Source organism: Emydura macquarii, unplaced genomic scaffold (genome assembly GCF_026122565.2).
Source record: "Emydura macquarii macquarii isolate MOO-44397 ecotype Brisbane River unplaced genomic scaffold, CSIRO-AGI_Emac_v2 contig_2422, whole genome shotgun sequence".
Classification (NCBI taxonomy): Eukaryota; Metazoa; Chordata; order Testudines; family Chelidae; genus Emydura; species Emydura macquarii.
Window position 1 is genome coordinate 3,052,215 of NW_027132559.1, and position 21,015 is coordinate 3,073,229.

At 39.9% G+C, this 21,015-nt stretch overlaps 3 protein-coding genes across 12 annotated transcripts in view; 1 reads left to right on the forward strand and 2 right to left on the reverse strand.

The window, feature by feature from the left end:
• The window catches only part of NEK11 (NIMA related kinase 11), a 164,677-nt gene extending 153,050 nt beyond the window's left edge, over window positions 1–11,627 (reverse strand). For 4 of the 5 annotated variants that reach the window (XM_067561781.1, XM_067561783.1, XM_067561780.1 and 1 more), the window contains exons 1-2: window positions 11,455–11,627; window positions 8,324–8,599 (exon numbers count right to left, since the gene is read on the reverse strand). In XM_067561781.1, the coding sequence (XP_067417882.1) occupies window positions 8,324–8,493 (170 nt within the window). In that variant the 5' untranslated portion in view covers window positions 8,494–8,599; window positions 11,455–11,627. Of the gene's footprint in view, window positions 1–6,490; window positions 6,601–8,323; window positions 8,600–11,454 lie in introns of those variants that run through there. The other variant, XM_067561785.1, reaches the window with a different exon arrangement.
• A 492-nt stretch (window positions 11,628–12,119) lies between these two features.
• On the forward strand, window positions 12,120–19,377 carry ASTE1 (asteroid homolog 1). Its single transcript, XM_067561793.1, has 2 exons — window positions 12,120–13,442; window positions 19,226–19,377. Exons 1-2 carry the CDS (start codon window positions 12,129–12,131, stop codon window positions 19,250–19,252), a joined length of 1,341 nt encoding a protein of 446 aa, XP_067417894.1. The 5' UTR covers window positions 12,120–12,128; the 3' UTR covers window positions 19,253–19,377.
• ATP2C1 (ATPase secretory pathway Ca2+ transporting 1) overlaps window positions 17,610–21,015 on the reverse strand; it is a 132,352-nt gene continuing 128,946 nt past the window's right edge. For 4 of the 6 annotated variants that reach the window (XM_067561786.1, XM_067561792.1, XM_067561788.1 and 1 more), the window contains 3 exons: window positions 19,363–19,402; window positions 18,992–19,059; window positions 17,610–17,735 (listed from right to left, as the gene is read on the reverse strand). In XM_067561786.1, coding sequence (XP_067417887.1) covers window positions 17,682–17,735; window positions 18,992–19,059; window positions 19,363–19,402 — 162 coding nt within the window. In that variant the 3' untranslated portion in view covers window positions 17,610–17,681. Of the gene's footprint in view, window positions 17,736–18,185; window positions 18,250–18,991; window positions 19,060–19,362; window positions 19,403–21,015 lie in introns of all 6 variants that reach the window. The other 2 variants (XM_067561787.1, XM_067561791.1) reach the window with 2 other exon arrangements.

The following is a 21,015-nucleotide window of genomic DNA, read 5'->3' on the forward strand; positions in this document are numbered from 1 at the left end:
GCAAATCAGGCTTACCATGTCTCACTGGTATCCACATTGATCACAAAGTATCCAGAATCAACAGTAATATGAGAAATTTACATCAATGATGAATATTTTCCATCTTGAATGCTGTATTCAAGTTATGCTATTTTCACTGTATCTGGAATTATATCCATTGCACATATAAATGACAGAAGATTAAGGGAATCTTTATTGAATTTACAATTAAAGTCAGCAGAAGCGAAGGATAACTGCAATACACAGGTGCCTCCACGTGGTATATTGATGAACTGCAGAACTTTATCACAAGACAGGTAGCTACAAGCATTTACATTTGGTAACTGTTGCTAAATCCTGCAAGTCAAAACAAAAAGTAATAAAACAGAAATAAGAATCCATAATTTAATACTCAATATTATCCTTTTGCATTATTAGATGGCACATTCAGTTTTGTCTCTTACAAAGAAAAGGCAATGTCTGAAATGCTGCAGTCAATTGATGATCCCATTAAATAAACAGCTGATGTTATTTTAAATTAAATTTCTCAGTAAAAGAGCTGACAAGAAAAAAATTATAAATGACGACTGAGGCAAAATACACTGTTGTTCTGGTTTTTAATACTCAAGCTCCAACAGCAAATACTAGGATTGAAGAAACACTCTAAATGAGACCATTCTTCTCTGAAGGTGCAGTAGTGCAGGAAGGCCCTATTATTTATTATAAAATATGAGAAATATTAATAGGACCCTGCTCTTGATTTCCATGAACTAATCACAGTATTTCTTAAAGAAAAAATGCAAAACATTTTCCCCAATTTTGATCAAAATTTTCTTTCAATTAAAAATTTCCTACCAGCTATAGTTGTACCTAACCAAGACCCAATGAGTAGTCTCCGCAAATTTAAAAAGAGCAAGTGAAGGAATAACAGGAAAAGCCATATGGAATACCTCTTCAACAGCTTCTGAGACCAACTCAAGAAACTGAAAAGACATATAGGAGAGGAAGACATGGACACAGCAATATGTTTTAGCTCCACATATTTATTAAAATCATTATTTTAATGAATGCATTGATTGGGGGGGGGGGGGAATCACAATTTTATGGCAAAACACTGAGGCATAATGGAGTAGTAGCTTAAGTTATCAGAAAAAGCTCTTTTAAATCTTTACTTGTAATTGTATTTAAACAACAAAAATCATAACCTAATCAATCAGGAAAGAGAGAAAGGTCTCTTATGTGTAAGTAAAAATAGTTACACAGCAAAACAAATTCCTAACTATCGGTTTGATCCTAAGCCCACTGAAGTCAATGGCAAAACTCCCAATTATTCAATGGTGTTGGATCAGGACACATGACTGTTTCTTCTTTGCCTCCCACTCTCAAAGCCCACATCTATCCTCAATCAAAAATCCTTTGTACATTCAGATACCATGGTTATGGAGTATATGAATACCGTACAAGGCTCTGATGCTTTGGGCGTTCACCAGACTAGTATGGGGTTGTGCCATCGCCTGCCCTGTAACTCTTAATGGTATGCTGTTAGGCCTCAGAGCCCTGACACTAGTAGCCAGCCTAAAAGCATAAGGATCTCAACCTGGTCTCCACCTGCCTGGTTATTCCTTGCAGGGTGACACCTACAGCTCTTCCAGTCTCAAGTCTCCCAAAAGTCTCTGCAGTGCTCAGCCCCTCACAAAACCTTATCGAGTTTGTTGCTCCTTTAAAGAGACAGTACTCAGCACCAGCCTGTTAGTTTGACTAAGGATTTTATTATTCAATTTGAAACCCTGCACTGATATGGTTGTGTAATAAAACAAGATTACATTAATTAATGAAGAACAGATATTTAAGTGATACTAAGTAGAAGGAATTGGGATAGAAATGGTTACAAACAAAAGTAAAAATACACTTCTAAGATTAAAATCTAACTTAATAAAATAGAGTCTTTTGTTCAGGTTTCTCACCACAGTCTTTCTTCTCCACCATGGCTGGCCAGTCCTCAGCCAGGAGCCCAAATGAAGAACACCAAAATGGTTCTCTGTCATTCTCTGATTATATCCTCAAAGTCTATATTTGTTTTTAAAGTCAGAAAGCCCTCCTGGTGGCTCAGCTTGCTGCATCCAGCAGGGAGTTGATGCCATGTAAATGTTTGCAATCTTCTCCTCCCAGGATGATAGTTGAGACACTATCTCCCCGACTTGATGGCTTTGTTTACCTTTTATGTAAATGCACTTCCATTGTCTCTCCTTGCTCAATTTACACTGGCGACAGATTCAAGCAGGTGAAACAACATTTCTTTATCTAGGGCAGGACGACATAAGTCCTACCTGCCAAACATATTTTAAAAACATATTTCCAGTACATATTTAAAATTTTTCATATAATCACCCATGTATTGCTCTTTGGCTCTCATTTGTCACTTCCTTTACCTGAAAGCTGCTGGTGTGCCTGGCAAGCACCACAACCTTCTTGTAGAAATGCATCGCTAAACTAAGAACTGCGTCTGCTTAGATACTAGGTGTCCAACTGGTTCGAAGACAACAATGGCACTTCATACAACAGCATTCTGTTGCATTCACACAACTACCCCTGATCTGTTCAACATTGTTACAGACTGAATGATGGAAGCGGTCACTAGCTGCATACCTGGAATGGTACTGCATGACTTCTGCATAATAGACTGGAATATGCTGACACAGCTATATTTGAATCCTCACAAACTAATCTAATCAATGCACTGAATATAGTTACAGAAGATGCAAGTATACTTGGTCTTCGGGTCAACTGAAAGAAGACCAAACTGATGAAAGTTGCTGATTGACTTCTACCTACCCATTGTAATTGATGGACAAGAAGTTGAATTTCCCAACTCATCAGAGCGTCTTGGCTCTGTTGTTCATTCCCTCTGAAGTATCTGGCATTGGCTATTGTGGGAAAACAGGATATGAGGCTAGACAGACCATTAGTCTGACCCAGCATGGCCATTCTTATGTTCTTAGGATGTTATGCATGCTCTTTGGAAGCCTCTGTAGCATCAATGACACATATCAACTCAGACAAAGATACATATCTGTCAAGAAAGAGTGGCTTCTGTCCTTTTGTATGGCTCTGAAACATGAACCACCACAGAGATGCAAATGCCTCAGCTGGACACTACTGACATGAAATCACGTATTGAACAAATACAGTGGTTTCATCAGGTTATGAACCAGAATGTCAGATGTTGGATCAACCAGTCTCCAATGTCTTCCAAGTAACAATGCTAGCTCAGGTGCTTGGTCATCTGCTCTGTATGCTGGAGTCCATACCAGCCCAACAGCTTTATGTGTTTGACCCAATAAAAGCTGGATAACCAGCCTCCTATGTGGCTTCCAACCTTGCCCGCCTCAGCCTTAGTATAGTGCATGTTGCAACACTGGCAGGAAACTGGGTTCTCTGGAAACAGGTGATCCGAAATGTGCACTCTACGCTTTATAATCAAGAGAATGAATGAATCACCATACAATAATATTAATGAGTGTTACCAGTTTGTGTATGATACCTTTTAGATACATATATGCCTTTAAAAATAGATTATGACAACAGTAGTACACTGAGCTGGTCAGGCCAGCTGAGACTCATTGCTAGATACTAGGCAGTCCCTTGCCCTCTAGCATTAGGACCACAAGGGCCTAAACAGATAAATACTTAGGACTTAGAGTAGGAAGAAAACATAGTTCTTACACATTAGCACCTGAGCAGTCCTGTCAGGCCAAGTTACAACTGGTCAACAAAGAAAAACACTATTATCCTAGCTAAGCCTTCCACATAAACGCAAACAGATGTAAAATTCCATTAGAAATATGAGAGTCACTATGAAGGTATGAAATTGGTATCCCAAAACAAACTTAGGGATCATAACAGAGTTATAGCAAAACCTTGCTAAAGAAGTAGTACTCCTGAACCAGTCACCTCAAAACTAAACCAATCAGAAATCTAGTAAAAAAGAATAAATAGTCATTTCATCCACTTGAGGCTCCTCAGAACTGGCAATTTCTGCTCGTTGAGGATTTAATAAATGTTTTGCTTCATCATATTTGGTAAGGAAGATAATTTACCAGTATCTGGGGTTCTCCAAAGGTAATTGCTCTGCAGAGGACACACACAATGCCTCACACGTCTAACACTAATTTAATGCAATTGTGTGGAAGCATGCACACACTGACACATGGGAGCAAATTCTCCAACAGAAGATGTAGAGCTTTTGTACCTCCTACAGTCCCCAGATCTTCTTTTGCCAGTAAAAGAAGTCATGGAACTATTTACTCTATCCTTTCTCAATGCCACTCACTTCAGGTTTTAGTCTACATAGTCTCTATACTTCGTTTAGTTAGATAATGTTAAGATCAGTTGGCACTTTTGGAGCTTTCTAAAAATAAATTTTACTGCTTCTTGTTCTCGTCTCTAATAAATCCAAAATGGTGGATCTGGGGAAGGCAGGTTTGTATATCCAGTGATAAGATGTCATAACAGATCAGCATGCAAATTGTTTGAAGTGAAGAAGGACACTCCCTCTGAGATTACTTAAAACTGCATGGCCCTTTACCACCTGGGACAGAGGTGAATGTGAAATGAAACCTAATGTCAACCTGTTCTACCAGATGGATTTGCACAGACACTTCTGTGAAGGCAAAAATATTTTTTCCTGTCCAATTTAATTCATATTTTTGCTACTAAAAATACAGCCACTTCACCTTTCATCTACAGTGAGTTGCTCATGCCAAATTCAAAAATATATGAAGACACAGCCCAAAATACACAGCTTTTTCTGTTGGCTAATCTTTATTAGGACTGTCTCAGTCACGGAAACATCTAAAGATTACCAGAACAAAGTAAGAGTGACCTATGAGCAGACTGCTTCAAATATGAATTCATAAGAGTTGGTCCAATTTATTCTGTAAATTTTGCGTATGTCCAAAATGGAAATAAACTCTCCCATAAGGTTGTCTCAATTCTCTCTCAGATGAAGTCAGGAGTCTCTGGCAGAATCCCCTATTCAACAGTGTTTAGAATTTTCAAAGTTTTCAGAGTTGTTCTACAGTTTTCTCACAAATGAGCAATTCTTTCAAGGTAAAACAGCAAAATGCTTTGCTTTGGCAAAACTACAATGTTTTACTAGTAGTCAAGATTCTTTGTGGTTCTCCAACTCTCTGCAAGTTTCCACACAAATACATCATAAACACAAGTTTGTAATGGAAAGTTGCCTTTAAAAATGCTGGAAACTAATTTGGCATATGTAAAAATCACAAAACAAAATGGTCTTGCCTTATACTTTTTTATATATTTATAAATAGTTTACAAAAGATTAATAAATGATTAATAGATGTTATAAGTATACTACAGACATGAGTTGCATGCATTATAGAAGCCTGGAAGCACATCAGTGGAAGGAGTAATAGATGGTTATAAACAACCTATTGACCCATAGGATTGTGTAACTATTGATTAGCTAACTATTAAAGCATTTATCAATCATTTTTAAAACTTTATAAACTATTTATAAATGTACATTTAATATACAGTGTGAGACCTAAAGTCTGCTTCCCTGTCCCATTCTGCTGGGAAAATATCTTCTGTAGATGATATCTAGGACTCTTGTCATAAAGCTTTCTTAATGGATGGAGAGTGCTGCAGCATTAACTGCCTGAAAGGGCTTTCAGTTATAACCTATTTTTTCTTGGTCCTGGAAAAATATATAAACAATGCCTGGGTTTAAAGAGACTAGGACTCTTTCATTTCCCTGTTAACCTACTTACCATAACATAACAATCAACAAATGTATCATTCATTGGAAATGTGACCTAGCAAAATGGCTACTGTACAATATGCACTTTAATATTTCTGAAAAACAGGAAAATGAACTCTGCTATCAAACTGACACCAGTTGAACTGACTTAAGTATTGCTGCATGCACCTAGCTCTTGGATCTGTAAACCCTCCTGTTATTAGGAGCCCCAAGACACTCTGATGAGCCTTAATATCCCTTCTACACAATAAGCAAGTGTCAAAATTTTTCAGAAATCAGACATTTTATTAGCTGAATATACTCGTCTAATATGGCTGGGTGATGAGCTATCAGTATCTTCAACAAGAGATACCACATATGTGCTGACCACAGCTGGATTACCAACATTAACATTACCTTCTGAGACAATGTTCATATCATCATGGAAAATTTGATTCCTCTCATAGGTTATTGAGCGGTTCCAAGCTGTGGAAAAGAGCCTATTTCTGGATGAAACATTTATCCATTTGAGGTTTCAGTCAGAAAGCAACCAGTATCAAGTCCAATGGACATACTGTGGCAAACAGCCAGCTTCACCCTTGTGGGTCTCACGCTTCTACCCCTTGTAGTGGGCCAGGGAGTCACCAGTTACCCCATCTCCCCAGACTGAACAAGTCTTTTGTCCTTTCCCCTCAGTGTGCCTCCAGGGCCAGGGGAGGGGGGTACCTTACTGTAGCTCCCTCCTACCGACAGGGGCCAAGGGTTGTCTCCTTCTCTGCCCCTCTGGCTGCAAAGAACCACTGTCTCCTAGCCTGGGGGAAGTTTCTCCTCCAGCCGGCACAAGCCTTCTGGCAGCTTCCTTCTCCTGTGCTTCCCCCCCTTAGGGAAGGCACAGTTTAAGTACACCTGAACTAGCCCTTCATTGGGTCCAGGTGTCTCTAATTGCCCTGCAATAATCTCTCCTCTGCTTGCAGAAAAAAGGGTTTTTGGCATCAAGGGCTCACACTCTGGCCCTGGTATGCCCTTATGAGGCCCTCTGGCCTGACAATCACAATACATATTTCTGGATTATAGGGAAAAGATACTTTTTTAAGTCCCAGTCTCTAAAAATTGTCAAAGTGATGAGAATATAGTTCTATATAACAGGAAATTTTATCCAATGATATTAGACGTGCACTCAAATTTGATTTCATATGCAGAAAGGTCAACATTCCTTGGAAGTGTTAGCCACTGTGAGATTTTTGTGATTCTATGGAGCTTATAAACCAAACTAATCAGAACTTGCCCATTTTCAGGCAGAGACAATATTAAGACTTGTTGATACTAAATTAAAAAAAATTGTTATCAATTACAGGTACAGTAGCCACGGTAGCTTTTACTTTACTATTTCTATAGTCATTACCTGGCCCTCCTAATTAGACAGGCAGGCATCTAATTTTATCATCAAAATAGAAAAAGTCTTCTTCTGTATTCCAGGCTAGTTTAACCACCAGCTCCTCTTGTGTCCCTTCCAACAATCTAACTGAGTCTTTATAATGGTACCATGACTACATCGTCTAATACGATACTACAGTGATGGGCATGGTATAAAAACCTAGACAGATTATAGTCACCTGAAGGGGACAGACCTATAAAAGAAAGGCAGGAATTCTGAAATTTCCTTACCTCATTCTTTTCTGGCCCAGCTTGATTGCTTTAAAGACCACGTGTAATTGGATGGAACATTATAGAGTTAGATATCACAGCAACTGAACTGTATCATATTTAGGGATCTCTTTTTGCATTTTATAACAACTTTTTAATATTTGAGTAAATAAAGATATTTTCATGAAGGTCACTGAGCATGGGATAGAAATGCATTATGAGTGGTGCAGATTTTAATAGACATTGACAAGAAAGAACTTGTCGGGAGAAAGCAGTTTTCGTACATTGGTACATTGAAGAAAAGGGAAACTGTTAAGGTGGATATATGCCTTCTCATTGCTTCCTCCCAATGACATGAATGCACAAATGACATTTTATAAAGAAGGGATGAAATTTACCCCTGTTCAGTTAGCATAAGGCCTTATACACCACTTAAGCTTCATATATGTTGTTTAACAGGCATTTAAGTGATGGATAGAGATTTGTGTGAATTTAACACTAGATGTATCTGGATTTTAGTAATCCATTTGATAGAGTTCTTTTTACTGTTTGAGAGGCACTTAGATACTATGGATATGAGGGATATATATAGGAAATAGACAGAAAATCGAACTTACAAAATCAGTTAAAATTGGCTTGGTTAAGACCACCATCACATAGACTAAAATCTTACTGAAGAAGCCTACACAATAATGTATTGAGTTGGAAAGAAGGTATCTAGTGAAGTGTCAGGTTCAGTGCCAGCCTATTTAGCACCATCAGTGAAGACAGGGTAAACGGTGTATTAATGAAACTTGCAGATAATACCAAATTGGGAGGTAATGGGACACCAAAGATGACAAAAAAAGATAAAAAGGAACAAAAAAATTAGATATATGGGCCAAACTTTTTTTTAAAATACATTGAGTCAATAAATTATACATGACGCTTACTTACAATTCTTCACCTAGTTTTGCCTTCTTGTCTGAAACTAGATAGACTGTTCCAAAGCTTCCTCTGCCAAGTTTCTGCTGAAGAACATATCGTCTTGCAATCAAAGTTTCAGAGGAGGTGGAAATAGGTGCAGAATCACTGACATGCTTAACAGTCTCTTGAAATTTCAGCATTGCTCCATGTAACAGAGATCACATCTATTTATCTATAACGTATCTTTCAAATTCAAGTCTTCTTAGTAATGCTCCTATTCTTCGAGTATTGTTCACAGAACAACACCTAAAACAGAAAAATAGATTAGATTTTATGTAATACTCTAAAGTATTACATTACCTCGAGATGTCCAGCTGTTAATTATAATACCACATGTCAAGCTGTCATCTTGTCACATATCACAAGCTAAGAAGGATCATAAGCAGCCAATGTTTGGGTGGGAGACCTCAATGGCAAACCTCAAGTACTTCAGAAGTGGTGTTGTCCATTTCATACATGCCAATCTGCCCTCTGAGTGAGTAGTAAATAATTAACTGAACATAATAGGTGGTGGAGGTTGTGAAACAGAGGTGTTTGCCCATGCAGTAATTAAAGATGTATGATCTCGTTACCACTGCAACTACTAAGAATATCAATATTGCTTACTACATTGGAGGGGCACCACCACCTTTCACTTTTTCTTTTTATAACTGTGTCAAAATGCTTTGTTAAATACATAAAAATGATTTTTTTTTTTTAAAAAGAGAACCAAGAAATATTTTTATTGTAAAAGCTGCATAATGCCTGGCTGGAAGCAGTAGTTTTCCATCACTAACCATTCCAGAGTCATAATGAGGATTATGACTCTGCATTTTATAACAATAACACATTATAGACTTGAAATTATTTAACACCCATCTGCTGAGATGTTGGCTCATACTGTGCCAATGGGTTTGACTTGGCAGTGTCATTTCATTCTGAAGCATAGCCAACTTCAGATTACTGTAAGTCACTTTCACAGTAGTACAAATTACATATAACTTTTTTAAAACAAAAACATGAAAATGAGATTATGGAAACAACTTTCTGATTCTGTATTTGCCTTCAAATACCAATGGTGACAAAAATTAATTTTGAAATGCAAATGATAAGCAAAGAGTGACAGCTGGCAATTCTACTGCTTCAATAGCTCCCACCCCGTTTTACAACACATGAAAGGACACTGGTGAGATTGATAGGTAAAAACTAACCAAGTAAAATTTTAAAAATATGGCTTTAGAAAGTGCACATGTTTTACTGTGTTTTTCTCCCAGGAAGTCAATGTTTTTATGTTATACTTTAATAACATACAGTCCCGACTGTTTTTTAAATATGTTAATTTGAAAAGTTAGTAACATATACAAGAATGTAAATTCTTGGGCTTAACTCTGTTACTATTAGAAGATTCCATAACACTGCTCAATACCTATCTTAGGCTATGACTATATTATGAGCCACCTGTGTGAGTCACCTGTTCGAGTACACATACTCACATTAGCTCTCACCAAGCTAGTGCAAACATAACAGCACAGCAGCACGGACAGAGGCAGCAAAGGCTGCCTTGCCAAGTACATACCTATTAGTTTAAGGCAGGTTTGTACTCGGCAAGGCTCAATGAGAGCCAGCGCAAGTGTGTGTACATGAGCAGGGGAATCACACCCCTACATCATAGTGCAGACATAACCAGAGGTACCTGTATGCCCCCCATTATGATGGTATGAGTGCTTCACAATTTTTAATGAGCCCAGTGTTGCCTAGTGGATAGAGCACTGGACTGGGACTCAGGAGACCTGGTTCTATTCCTAGTTCTGTCACCCACCTACCGGATGACCTTAGGCAAGTCACTTCACCTCTCTGTGCCTCAGTTCATTCTGTGTAAAACTGGAATAATTATACTTACCTTCATTGTAAAATACTTTGCGATTTACATGTGAAAAGTGCTTTATAAGTTATTATCTTCACAATATCCTTATGAAATACTTCAGTGCAACATGATAGCCTTTTATAGACAAGTGTGGTCTAGGGGTCAGCACACAGGACTGAGACTCCAAGAACAACTTAGTTGTAACCACAATTTTACTTCTTCTGTGGCTTTGGTCAAGTCTCAAACTCTACCTCTGTTTCCCCACCTGTAAAATCAAGCTAATAACATTCATTCACCTCCCTCCTTTAGGGCTGAGGAATAATTAATACATATAAAGCTCCTTAAAGAATAGAAGGTATCTTTTCATTTTTACAGTGAACATCTGTAAAAGGAGCAGGGAATCAGGGAGGAGTCCGCACCAGGGAAATGTCAGCTCCCTGGTATTTCTACATAGTCCACAGTTTAGGAATTACTGCCCTGTGTCAGTGCCAGGTATTATTCTCTACTTAGATGTGTTTTGAAAGCGGCTATGAAAAATAAACAGAAAACTTCAAAAATGTTGACAAAAGAGAGATAGGAGGGGATGTGATGGAGATCTATAAAATCATGAATGATGTGGAAAAAATGAATAGGGAAGTGTTATTTACCCCTTCACATAACATAAGAACCAGGGATCATCCAATGAAATTAGTAGGCAGCCGGTTAAAAACAAACAAAAGCAAGTACTTCATCATACAATGCACAATCCACCCATGGAATTCGTTACCAGGGGATGCTATGAAGGCCACACTCTAAGTGAGTTCCAAAAAGAGTTAGGTAAATTAATGGAGGGTAAGTCCATCAATGGCTATTAGCCAAGATGGTCAGGGATGCAACCACATGATCTGGGCATCCCTAAGCCTCTAGCTGCTGTGAGTGGATAACACAGGCCAGATCGCTGAGAATCACCCTCTTCTGTTCATTCCCTTAGAAAAGGACCTGGCACTGGCCACTGGGCTAGATGGACCATTGGTCTGACCCAGTTTGGCCGTTCTTATGTTCTGGTTGCAATGGCCCCTCCCGAGCACCAAGAGCTGGCTGATGGGACCGGTAGGGCCAGCTAGGTACTCCCCTCCCGCAATGTGACGGGAGGCCAGCAGCAGGCAGGTGCTGCCCATGGATTCTGTTCTCTGGGGGTGTGAGCGGCGGGGGGAGGTGGAGGGGAACAGGACGATGCCGGGCACATGGGGGGAGGGGGCGGCGGGTCACGTCCATTTACCTTCTCCATCCCCACCCCAGGAGAGGACGAGGAAGAGGAGGCGGGCGTCCCACTGCTGCGTCCCGGCCGGCCCCTCCGTCAGCGGGCAGAGCCCCACGCCACCCTCTCGCCGGCTCCCCTCGGAGCCAGGTACCTCCCCGCCACCCTCTGTTTGGGCCTGGTCGCCTGGAGACGCCGCGCTGCCCGACGGGATACAGACACCCAAGTCAGACCCAACCAGCTCCCAGAGAACCTGGGCGGGCTGGTCACGTGAGCCTCTCTGCCCTGCCCGCTTCCAGCAGCCGGCCTGGAAGCGGACGTTATAGTACCCGCCCAATGAGAGACCAAACCAAACAGTGACGCGCGCGCGCGCTACGGGCTTCACCTTACGTAATTTCCGGGTCTTCCTGTTGTGACGCGTTCCCCCTCCCCCGGAAGTGCAGCTGTTTGCTGTGGCACAGGTTGCGTGTCTGCCCGGCGTCCGGAACCGAGGTCCTCGGGCTGCAGCAGCGACGGAGTCTTACTAGGGAACGCACGCAGCCAGCAGCCCAAGTGCCCAGCCCCGCTCTCCTTCCAAGCAAGCAGCGGCCGGAGTTTCCCTGCGGGAGGGCCCCAGGAGGAGCCAGCGCTGTGCGCCATCCCCCGCCCGCGCGGCTTTTCATTTTTTAGATACAGGTATTTTACACGTTACCAGGATGGGCATCCATGGATTAACGAGCTACGTGGGCGAGCACACGCAGTTCTTCACTGACCTACAACTAAGGAACACCAAAATCATCATCGATGGCAATAATTTGTTTCATCGGCTTTATTTTGAATCAAATCTGGACCTCCAACATGGCGGGGATTATGATTCTTTTACGGAGGTTGTACACAAGTTTTTCGAAACTTTGTCTGTCTGCAACATCGACCCATACGTCGTGTTAGATGGAGGGTGCGACTTGTCCAATAAGAAGCTTGTGACACTAAAGGAAAGAGCCAAGGATAGGATCCAGACAGCATATTCCATCTCTAGAGGGGGTAGTGGAAGTGTGCTACCCCTGCTCACCAGAGAGGTTTTCAAGCAAGTCTTGACCAAATTAGACGTGCCTTTTGTCCAGTGCTTCTCCGAAGCCGATAGGGATATTATGGCATTGGCTAATTGCTGGAATTGTCCTGTGTTAACTTTAGACAGTGACTTTTGTATTTTTGATCTGAAAGCTGGCTATTGCCCACTGAGCTACTTTCAGTGGAGAAACCTTTCTACTTGTAAAGACACACGAGACTGCTACATTCCAGCTCGATGCTTCTCTTTAGAGAGACTGTGCAGCCACTTCAGTCATATGAACAAGGCCCTTCTTCCTCTCTTTGCGGTGATGAATGGTAATGATTACATTAACCTGCCTGCTCTGGAGACATTCTTCAGCAAGGTGCGCTTGCCCATTGGAGGCTCTCAGGGGAGGGGAAGGAAACATGTCCGCATTCAGGGACTTCTGCACTGGTTATCCCGTTTTGCTGACCCCACAGAGGCTATAGACAATGTACTGAAATATCTTAAAAAGCATGAGAGAGAAGAAATAAGGGAGCTTCTGTGCTCTTCCATGAAGGAGTATGAACAGTCTGATGTGAACCTTGAGGATTTTTTTCAGAACGGAACCTATGAATCTGAGGTGGCCAGGAAATTAGGATTACCACAATGGGTGCTCGAGGCTTTGGCAAAAGGTAATTTGTCTCCATTCATTAGTGATGCCCTCATATTAAGAAGAACAATCCTTCATGTCCAGGTGGAGAACATGCAGAGACCTAGTGCTCACACAGTAGCCCTACCCATTCGTCAAGTCATCTATGGGCTACTTCTAAATGTCTTTCAAAATTTAGAAGTTACTTCCCCAAGTAAGCAGTCCAATAAACTGCCGGTTGTCTCTGAGTTTGACAGAATCCAAAAGACACTTAAAAAGTCCTTTGTTTCAACAACACTGCTGCCTCTGGATTTTTGTGAAGACCCTCTATCTTTGGCCACATTAACTGAGGTAGGGTTGTCAGAACAGATATCCTGGATAACAAGGTGTGTGTGTGTGTGTGTGTGTGTAAGTAAAATGGGGGGAAAAAAAACTTAGGTCTCACTCCCATCAGTTTACTAGCACATGTACTACTTACAATGACTTCCGTAAGACTGCTCCTGGTAATCAGCACTACATGCAGTATTAAGTGTTTACAGCATTGAGAGATGTTACATAATTATATTTTAAAAAGGAACAACTCAAGACAAGTTATAGACAGAGGTGGTAAGGAGGCCTCTATTACATTTTGCCTAAAACTTTCCATTATAACCCTGTTTTCATTTGCATACAACTTTGCCAAGCTAACAATTTAGGCCAGATTTGGGGTTTTTTTTTTTAAGCAGGAGGTGTAATTTTTGATTTAGAGGTGTGGTTTTTTTTTTTGGTCCTCATAAAAATTCATCCAAGTTGGGTCCAGTTATATACTTCAGAAAAAAATCACAAGGTATACTGACATATATTGAGTTTTTCTGCTAAAATCTCTAATCCAGCTGCACTGAGCAAACTCCAGCTTCCCAGTTTTCTCTGTGTGCCATTTGCAATGAATATGCTTCCAGCTCCATAGAGCTCCCTCCATGGGTCCAGAAAGTACACTGACAAAGCAGCAGCTGAAGAAAACATTTTGGGATAGAGAGACAGCGTGCTGGGCTAGGAACTAAAAGGAAACGGTTCTAGGCTTAGCTTTTCTATTGACTGGGGTGGCAGTCCTGTGTACTTCAGTCACTATCGATAAAGGCCATGTAACCCCTACCTTTAGAGGAAGGAAAAATCTCTCACCCCCTTTTAAAGGCTACATAATTGAGAGGTTGCATAAGGTCACGTCAGGGAGAGCTGGGAATAGAATCTAGTCTCTAATATGGTAGACCCAAGTCTCAGTTACTACTTTCTCCACCTTTCAGAATCACTATGCCAGATCTGTGTTTGGCAGTGCTGTCTGTAACCATTAAACAGTATTGGCAAAGTGTGTATGTCCCCTGCTAGTAGTGGCTCTTCCATGAAGAAGAATATCATTCGACTGCTACCATTTACTCCTTAAGTCCAACTGCTACTATGGATCTCAAGGCCCTCAGTCAAACCTGGCTGCTGATCCATATACATTTATTCTCATTTTTCTTTTTTAAATTAAGAAAACTGCATACAAAAAACTTTAAAAGAATGTTAAGGTTGCAGAGTCAAGCAAGCACAAGTTAGGAAGTGTCCATGCAATTTTAACCTGATCTCCTTGTGTATATGCATTGTGCTAGTCTAATTAAATTATTACAGATGATTGTGCTCTAAGACTGTCCCTTCCTTATTCAGTGTGTGGGGTGGACAGTAAATGAAGCAAAGGGTTACAGGAAGAGAACAGATTGGGGCCCAACAGAGTTAGGTTCTGTTTCTCCCGTGCCACAGACATGTTTAATAATGAGGAAGACTATAATAAAGCAGAAGGCAGCTGAACTAACGTTGCACGCACTCCTATAATACTAGTAATTCCTAACTTGAGTGCTTGACTCTGCAACTGTAATCTCTTAATGAAGTTTTTTGTATACAATTATACACAATTTGTACTAGTATTACTGTAATAGCTTAGATGTCACTCGTTTAAAAAAATATCCTGTTTACTAGTCACAATTTATGAAGCCAGAGTTTCACTTAAATGCACTGAGAGCTCATACAGTGCAAATGATAACTGCAGATCTCTGTCAAACTCCAAGCAGAAGATTCCAATGTGAATATAGGTCAGTGGTACTGATGGATGTGTGGGGAGCACAAGTTTACAGTCTATGGTGCATTTCAAAATGCAGGTGATGTTGTAGTACAGACACCCAGCGGAACACGGCCAAAAGATGAGGTCTCAAATGCATAATAATGGCTAGATTTTCATATGTGCTCAGCTCCCAACTCCATTTAGGCACCTAACTGACTGAAACATTCTCAAATCTGACCCTTAAAACAGATAATGTAGGAAATACAACAAAACAATGACTATTTTTTACAGATTAAATATTATGCCAAAACTATTCATTCTACAGAATAATCAATTAAACTTATTTAAACAGAAGTCACTTATATTCGTTCGATATTTACAAGTTTGATCTCTTTTAAAAAAAATTAGCAAGGTACTGGCTATCTTAGCACTAACACAGAAGTCATTTGCCTCAGGGTGAAGATGGCAAATAAGTGTAGATGGAATTTCTTGCAGCAAAATAATGCCGGACCCCTTCACAGTCTCTCTAAAATGATGACTTGTTGGCAGGTGCCCAGATCAGATCGACTAAAACTTCTGTTGGGAACACTAAGAGTGAAGGCCAGCATCCTACAAACCATCCCCAGTTGCTTGTGGCTACCTGTTGCTGTAACCTGCTACTGGACACACTACTCAGAACCTAAAGTAAAATTGCATCATTTACAGGCATTACTTCTAGGAATGATATTTCAGGAATTGCACAGGACAACAAGTAGCCCAGGTAGGTCTCCAAAGAACTAAAAACTTTGACACCTTTCTGGATGTTTCATATTTATATGCAAATCTACATTCTAGCCACAGTTTCCCCTTTTCTTTTCGTAATGACTCTCCACTAACATAGGAATTAATTCCGATTTACACTCTGTCCTCAGAACTCAGTTTATACATTGGTGAAGATCAGAGGCAGTGCTCTCTCGCAGTTTGGACTGAGGGACTTGAAGTTAAACTGATTTCTATTCCCAACTTGCTGTGTCTTTGGGAAAACATCTTAACTTTTCTGTGCCTCACTTGCCTATCTTCAAATGGGTAAAATAATGCTTATGTACCTTGTGGGGTGGTATTGGCATTTGTAATTGTGCTTCAGGAATATTATAAAAGGGCACAATATTTTTTCAAACAGACGTATCAACACTTGATGCATGCATATGTGATAAGACAGTTTTAGTAGTAATGAAATTTTACTAAAAACTCATTTTGTACTTACAGGAAACGCACATTGTTCATGTGCAAGTCTAACAGTGCATTCTAATTCAAAGCAGGCTCAATTGGGAGACTTTGAAAGCCAAGCTATTACCCCTTGTTTTTCTGCTGGAACCTCAGGCTTTTAGGAAGGGGAAATACTAATAGGTATTTGACCAAAGAAACTGTCAGTATCAGTAAGAATAAATAAAATCCTGTATTCAGAGTGATCTAAACAGGTAAATCCAGGAGACTAAGCAAACTTAGTACTGGCAACAGTTAAGCATTGAGCATCTACTTTAGATTATAAACTGTAGAGCAGAGATTGTCTTTGTGCATACATAGTGCTTGGCACAATGGGGTCTTGATCTCTTATGTGGCATTCTAGGCACTACCGCAGCACTGATTATATTTTTTTTTAAAAAGTGGGTTTTTTGGTCAGAACCCTAGCTATATTCTAACAAGAAGCCAGAACATTCAGGATTAATGTTAAAACTAATTAACTTGGCCTGTTGTCACTGGGTTTTTCATCACAGGTATTATGCACAATGATCACCTAATAATCTTTACACATAATATGGGGCTGAGTTACTATCTAAACTCAGAACTGGTAAGGGTTTTGTTTGCTTTTGCTGGTTTAAGCTAGACCCTATTGGAAATGTTACTTTAACAGAGGATTTGTATAACAAATTAGAAAGCAATAATTAGTATTTCGGGATTAAATCCTGTTTAAGGCAGGGTTTTTCCCCAAAACCTGGGGGAACGCTATCTTAATACTGCAAAAGTAGCAAAAATGTAAGGGTGTGTTATCTTGAAGTTAAAAGGTTGTGGGGAGAGGTTTTTAGGTAACGTAATATAGAATAAAAACACAGTGGCACATGCCACCCTTAGAATTGCGAGGAATTCCTGATGAGGGGGTTGGGGAGGGAGGAAGAAAAGGTTATGGACTACAGAAATTGGGCAGACAATTCCCAGCTGCTTCTCATTAACCTGGTACAAAGTGGGAACCTTTTATATTATTTTTCAGTTGGCCCACAACACATGTAAGTGTGTGCACTCTTAGTCGGACACTTATCTGAGCCAGCAAAGAGATTGAATTCTTAGTTGCAGACTCATGGATTTTGGTACTTGAACATTAAGACACTTGAAAACCGATTACTTCAGATACTTCCTGGTATACAGCTGTTAGTGTTTAGAGGCTTACAGGTGCCATGAATTATACATACATACCCAGTCATTCTTTATATAGGAGAATGCATGGCAGCCCCCAGAAATTCTTTATTTTCTTATCCGTTCATAATCTAGATCCTGAGGTTTTCCATGTCAAAGATGATAAAATGATCTATGACCAGTTTCTAAAATGGAAAGAAAAGAATTTGCAGAAATTACTGGATTTAGACACAGCACACACTTTCTGCCAGTGGCAGTGCTGCCTCCAGATGGGATTGCATCTCAACCAGCTACTCTCTACTCCTCTCCCTGAACCAGATCTAAGTCGGTAAGAGCCAGCGAGAGAGATGCCTTTTTCATGAGGTGCTCCAAATATAAAGCATTTACACTTTTGTGTTTTGTCCTGCATTATACCTGCTATACCTTTAATGTAAGCTCCTTGGGTGAGGGACCTTTTAAATTTGGTACAGTTCATATTTTTTTGTATAGCACTAGTCCTCTGGCACTTAATACATGGTAACAGCATCCAATGTTTCAGCAAAGTCATGTTTTTGGTAATTACTACATATACCAATATAAAAATCCCTTGAACCAAAATATAGTTAAAATATTACCCGTAATGCTTTAGTACATACCGTGACTGAATTCAGGTCATGTGTTAAAATTGGAAAGTTCAGGGCCTGATCTTGCATACCCTTTCTGAGGCCAATGAAACAACATTGAGTAAAATTTTAAGATCATAACTGAAGTATGTAAACATGTATGCATCACTGCCTGAGACAGACATGTAGGAGATTGCATAATGTAGAAATGCATCAAAGGGAAAAGGTACAACAAATTGTAAATATGAAAAACAAATTTCAGCGTTAATGTGTGTGGAAATCACTGGCATTATATGATACATTTTCACTTGAGCAGAACACTTTGTATCTTGTACCACACAAGATTCACACACTTAAATATGGTTTGTATCTAGGATCAGTATTTTCAGGAAAATCTGATTTTAAACAGCCTCACTAGATGCAAATCTTATGGTAGGGTTAAAATTCCACTTTACTCAAAATCAGTACTCTCAGAAACATTCAAGGTGCTGTTTAAAAAGCTGTTTTTCTTCTTTGGACCAGTGAGTACCGCACTTGTTACTTACATGGATATAAATCTCTTTTTTCCGACTCTATTCATGTCTAGGTCTTTAACTGAATAATACTTCACTTCTATAATAGTGCTCAAATGAAAAATCATGATGGATCATACATTGAAGTTATGTACGTCAGCTAATTCCCAGCAACTAATATTTACTAAAGTCATTTCATTTTTCTCCTGATTAAACCCAAAACAATTGTTTTAAAAGTTGTCACCTGAAATTTCTTTTGCATTATTTTGCCTACTATGTCTAAAAATCAATTAAAAAACATTACTACTTTTAACTGTATATAAGTACCTGTAGACAAGCTGGATTTGGACAGAAATCATCATGAAGATACCCTTGGGATTGTTTCTTTAAAAGGACTTTTTTTAAAAAAAGAATTCATATTCAATGATTATTCATTAGAGATGCATAATTGAGTAGCATAAAACCACATAAGATTGTAGTTTGTATTCCCCCCCCCCACTAAACAGTATATTTTTGCTGTTAGATATGATTCTAAATTTAATCTTTCTTTCCTTCGGGCAGGCTTTATTGTGGGACCCTTGTACATAGACTATGCCAAGAGCTTAAATCAGCACACACAGCAGAGAATCTGCTTATTTCATCTCCAAAGATGAGCCAGCTTTATTGTGATCTGCTACATGCAGTAAAGTCAACTGTACCTCCAGACTTCTTCCAGGAGATGACCAAGATGACGAAGTCCTACAAAGAAAAGAACAAGCAAGCCACTCGTCAGGCACAGACTACCCGAGAGCATGCTACATTGGAAGCTCAGCCTTTGTGTGATGTTAATAGATTTGCATCACTAATGGTGGAAGACTGAAAGCAGCACATACATGGCATTCAAATAATTATGCCATATGAATTGATTACAGTTACAGTGAAGTGTGTGAACTGCACTGGAACTTAACTAGCCTTTTCACAAAACTTGATCCACTTGGATCAATTTTTAGAATGAATCTTGCTGCAGTGATATTTTTTCTTATTATAGTGTTTGAACATTCCAAATATTGTCAGTCATTAGAAGTCATTGAATACAACTATAAAATCAAACGACCTAGGATAAGTAAAACGTTTATGCATATAGCTTTGACAATCTCATTTGGATTTGGTTTCTTACATAATCCTGCAATAAAACCGCTAGTATTTACTACTCTCGTTCCCCTTCAAGAATCAATGTGATGTGTCTTTCTCTCAGTGTTATAAAGATTTTTAGATAATTACCTGTATCTTTAGTCTTCAGGCTTGTATCTACTGTTCACCAGAAAGAACGGTTACTAACCTTCACAACAACTCTGGTCCTTTGAGTTGTGTTGTCCACACAGATTTCAATCTTGGGGTGCATGCATCCCTTGTGCATGAGATCAGATTCTTTCAGATAGGAGTGTCCATTGGGGCCGTGGCTGTGCCCCGAGTGCCCTCACTACCATTGTAGCCAAGGGCATAAGGGGCGGGGGGGCAGCCTCAACTGCATCTCAGTTCCTTTGCCTATAAAGATTCTGGAAATTAGCGGGGACAGAGGGGTGGTTAAGGAATCTGTGTGGACAACACATCTTGAAGAACCTTGGTACCGTAAGGTAAGTAATTGTTCTTTCAAGTGATTTCCACAGATTTCACTCTTGGGTGACTAGCAAGCACTGTCCCATGCTCAGAGATGGGTAATATGAGTCCTATTTAAATACTGATTGAAGTAATGCATGCTAGCAAAGTTTGCATTTGATCTAGAGGCCTTCATGAAGGCATAGGTACATGGTAAAAAGTACAAACCGAACACCATGTCACCAGACATCTCAGTCAATGGATGTCATTCAATGGGGCGATGGGGGCTGCAGGGGCTCAAATCAAATGGGACCTGATGTGCCAAGGGGGATCTTTGTTTGCTAGCATGTAGCAGGTATATAGAATCAAACCCATTTAGATATCCTCACAGAGATTATCTGTTATCTTCTCATCCATTCACAAATGCCACAAAGTGTGATGCCCAGTTTTATCTAGTCTCGTCTAGATAGAGCACTGTCCTATGTCCAATATATGAAGTTTCGTTTTGGACAGTAAGAATGAGGTATGGGAAAAGACCAGCAGATGAAGAGACTGATTTATGTGAAAGTCTGACACTACTTTAAGCAGGAACTGCAGATGAGGTCGACTGCTGACTTTGTGACACAAAGTTTGTACCATAAGGGCCTGAATCTCCCAACCAGTTACGGCCACCACACAGGCTCTCTTTGTTGAGAAGAGATGGAAGGGGCAGGCAGCCATAGGCTCAAAGGGAGGGACCTATTAAATCATCTAGCCCAGCGGTTCTCAACCCGTGG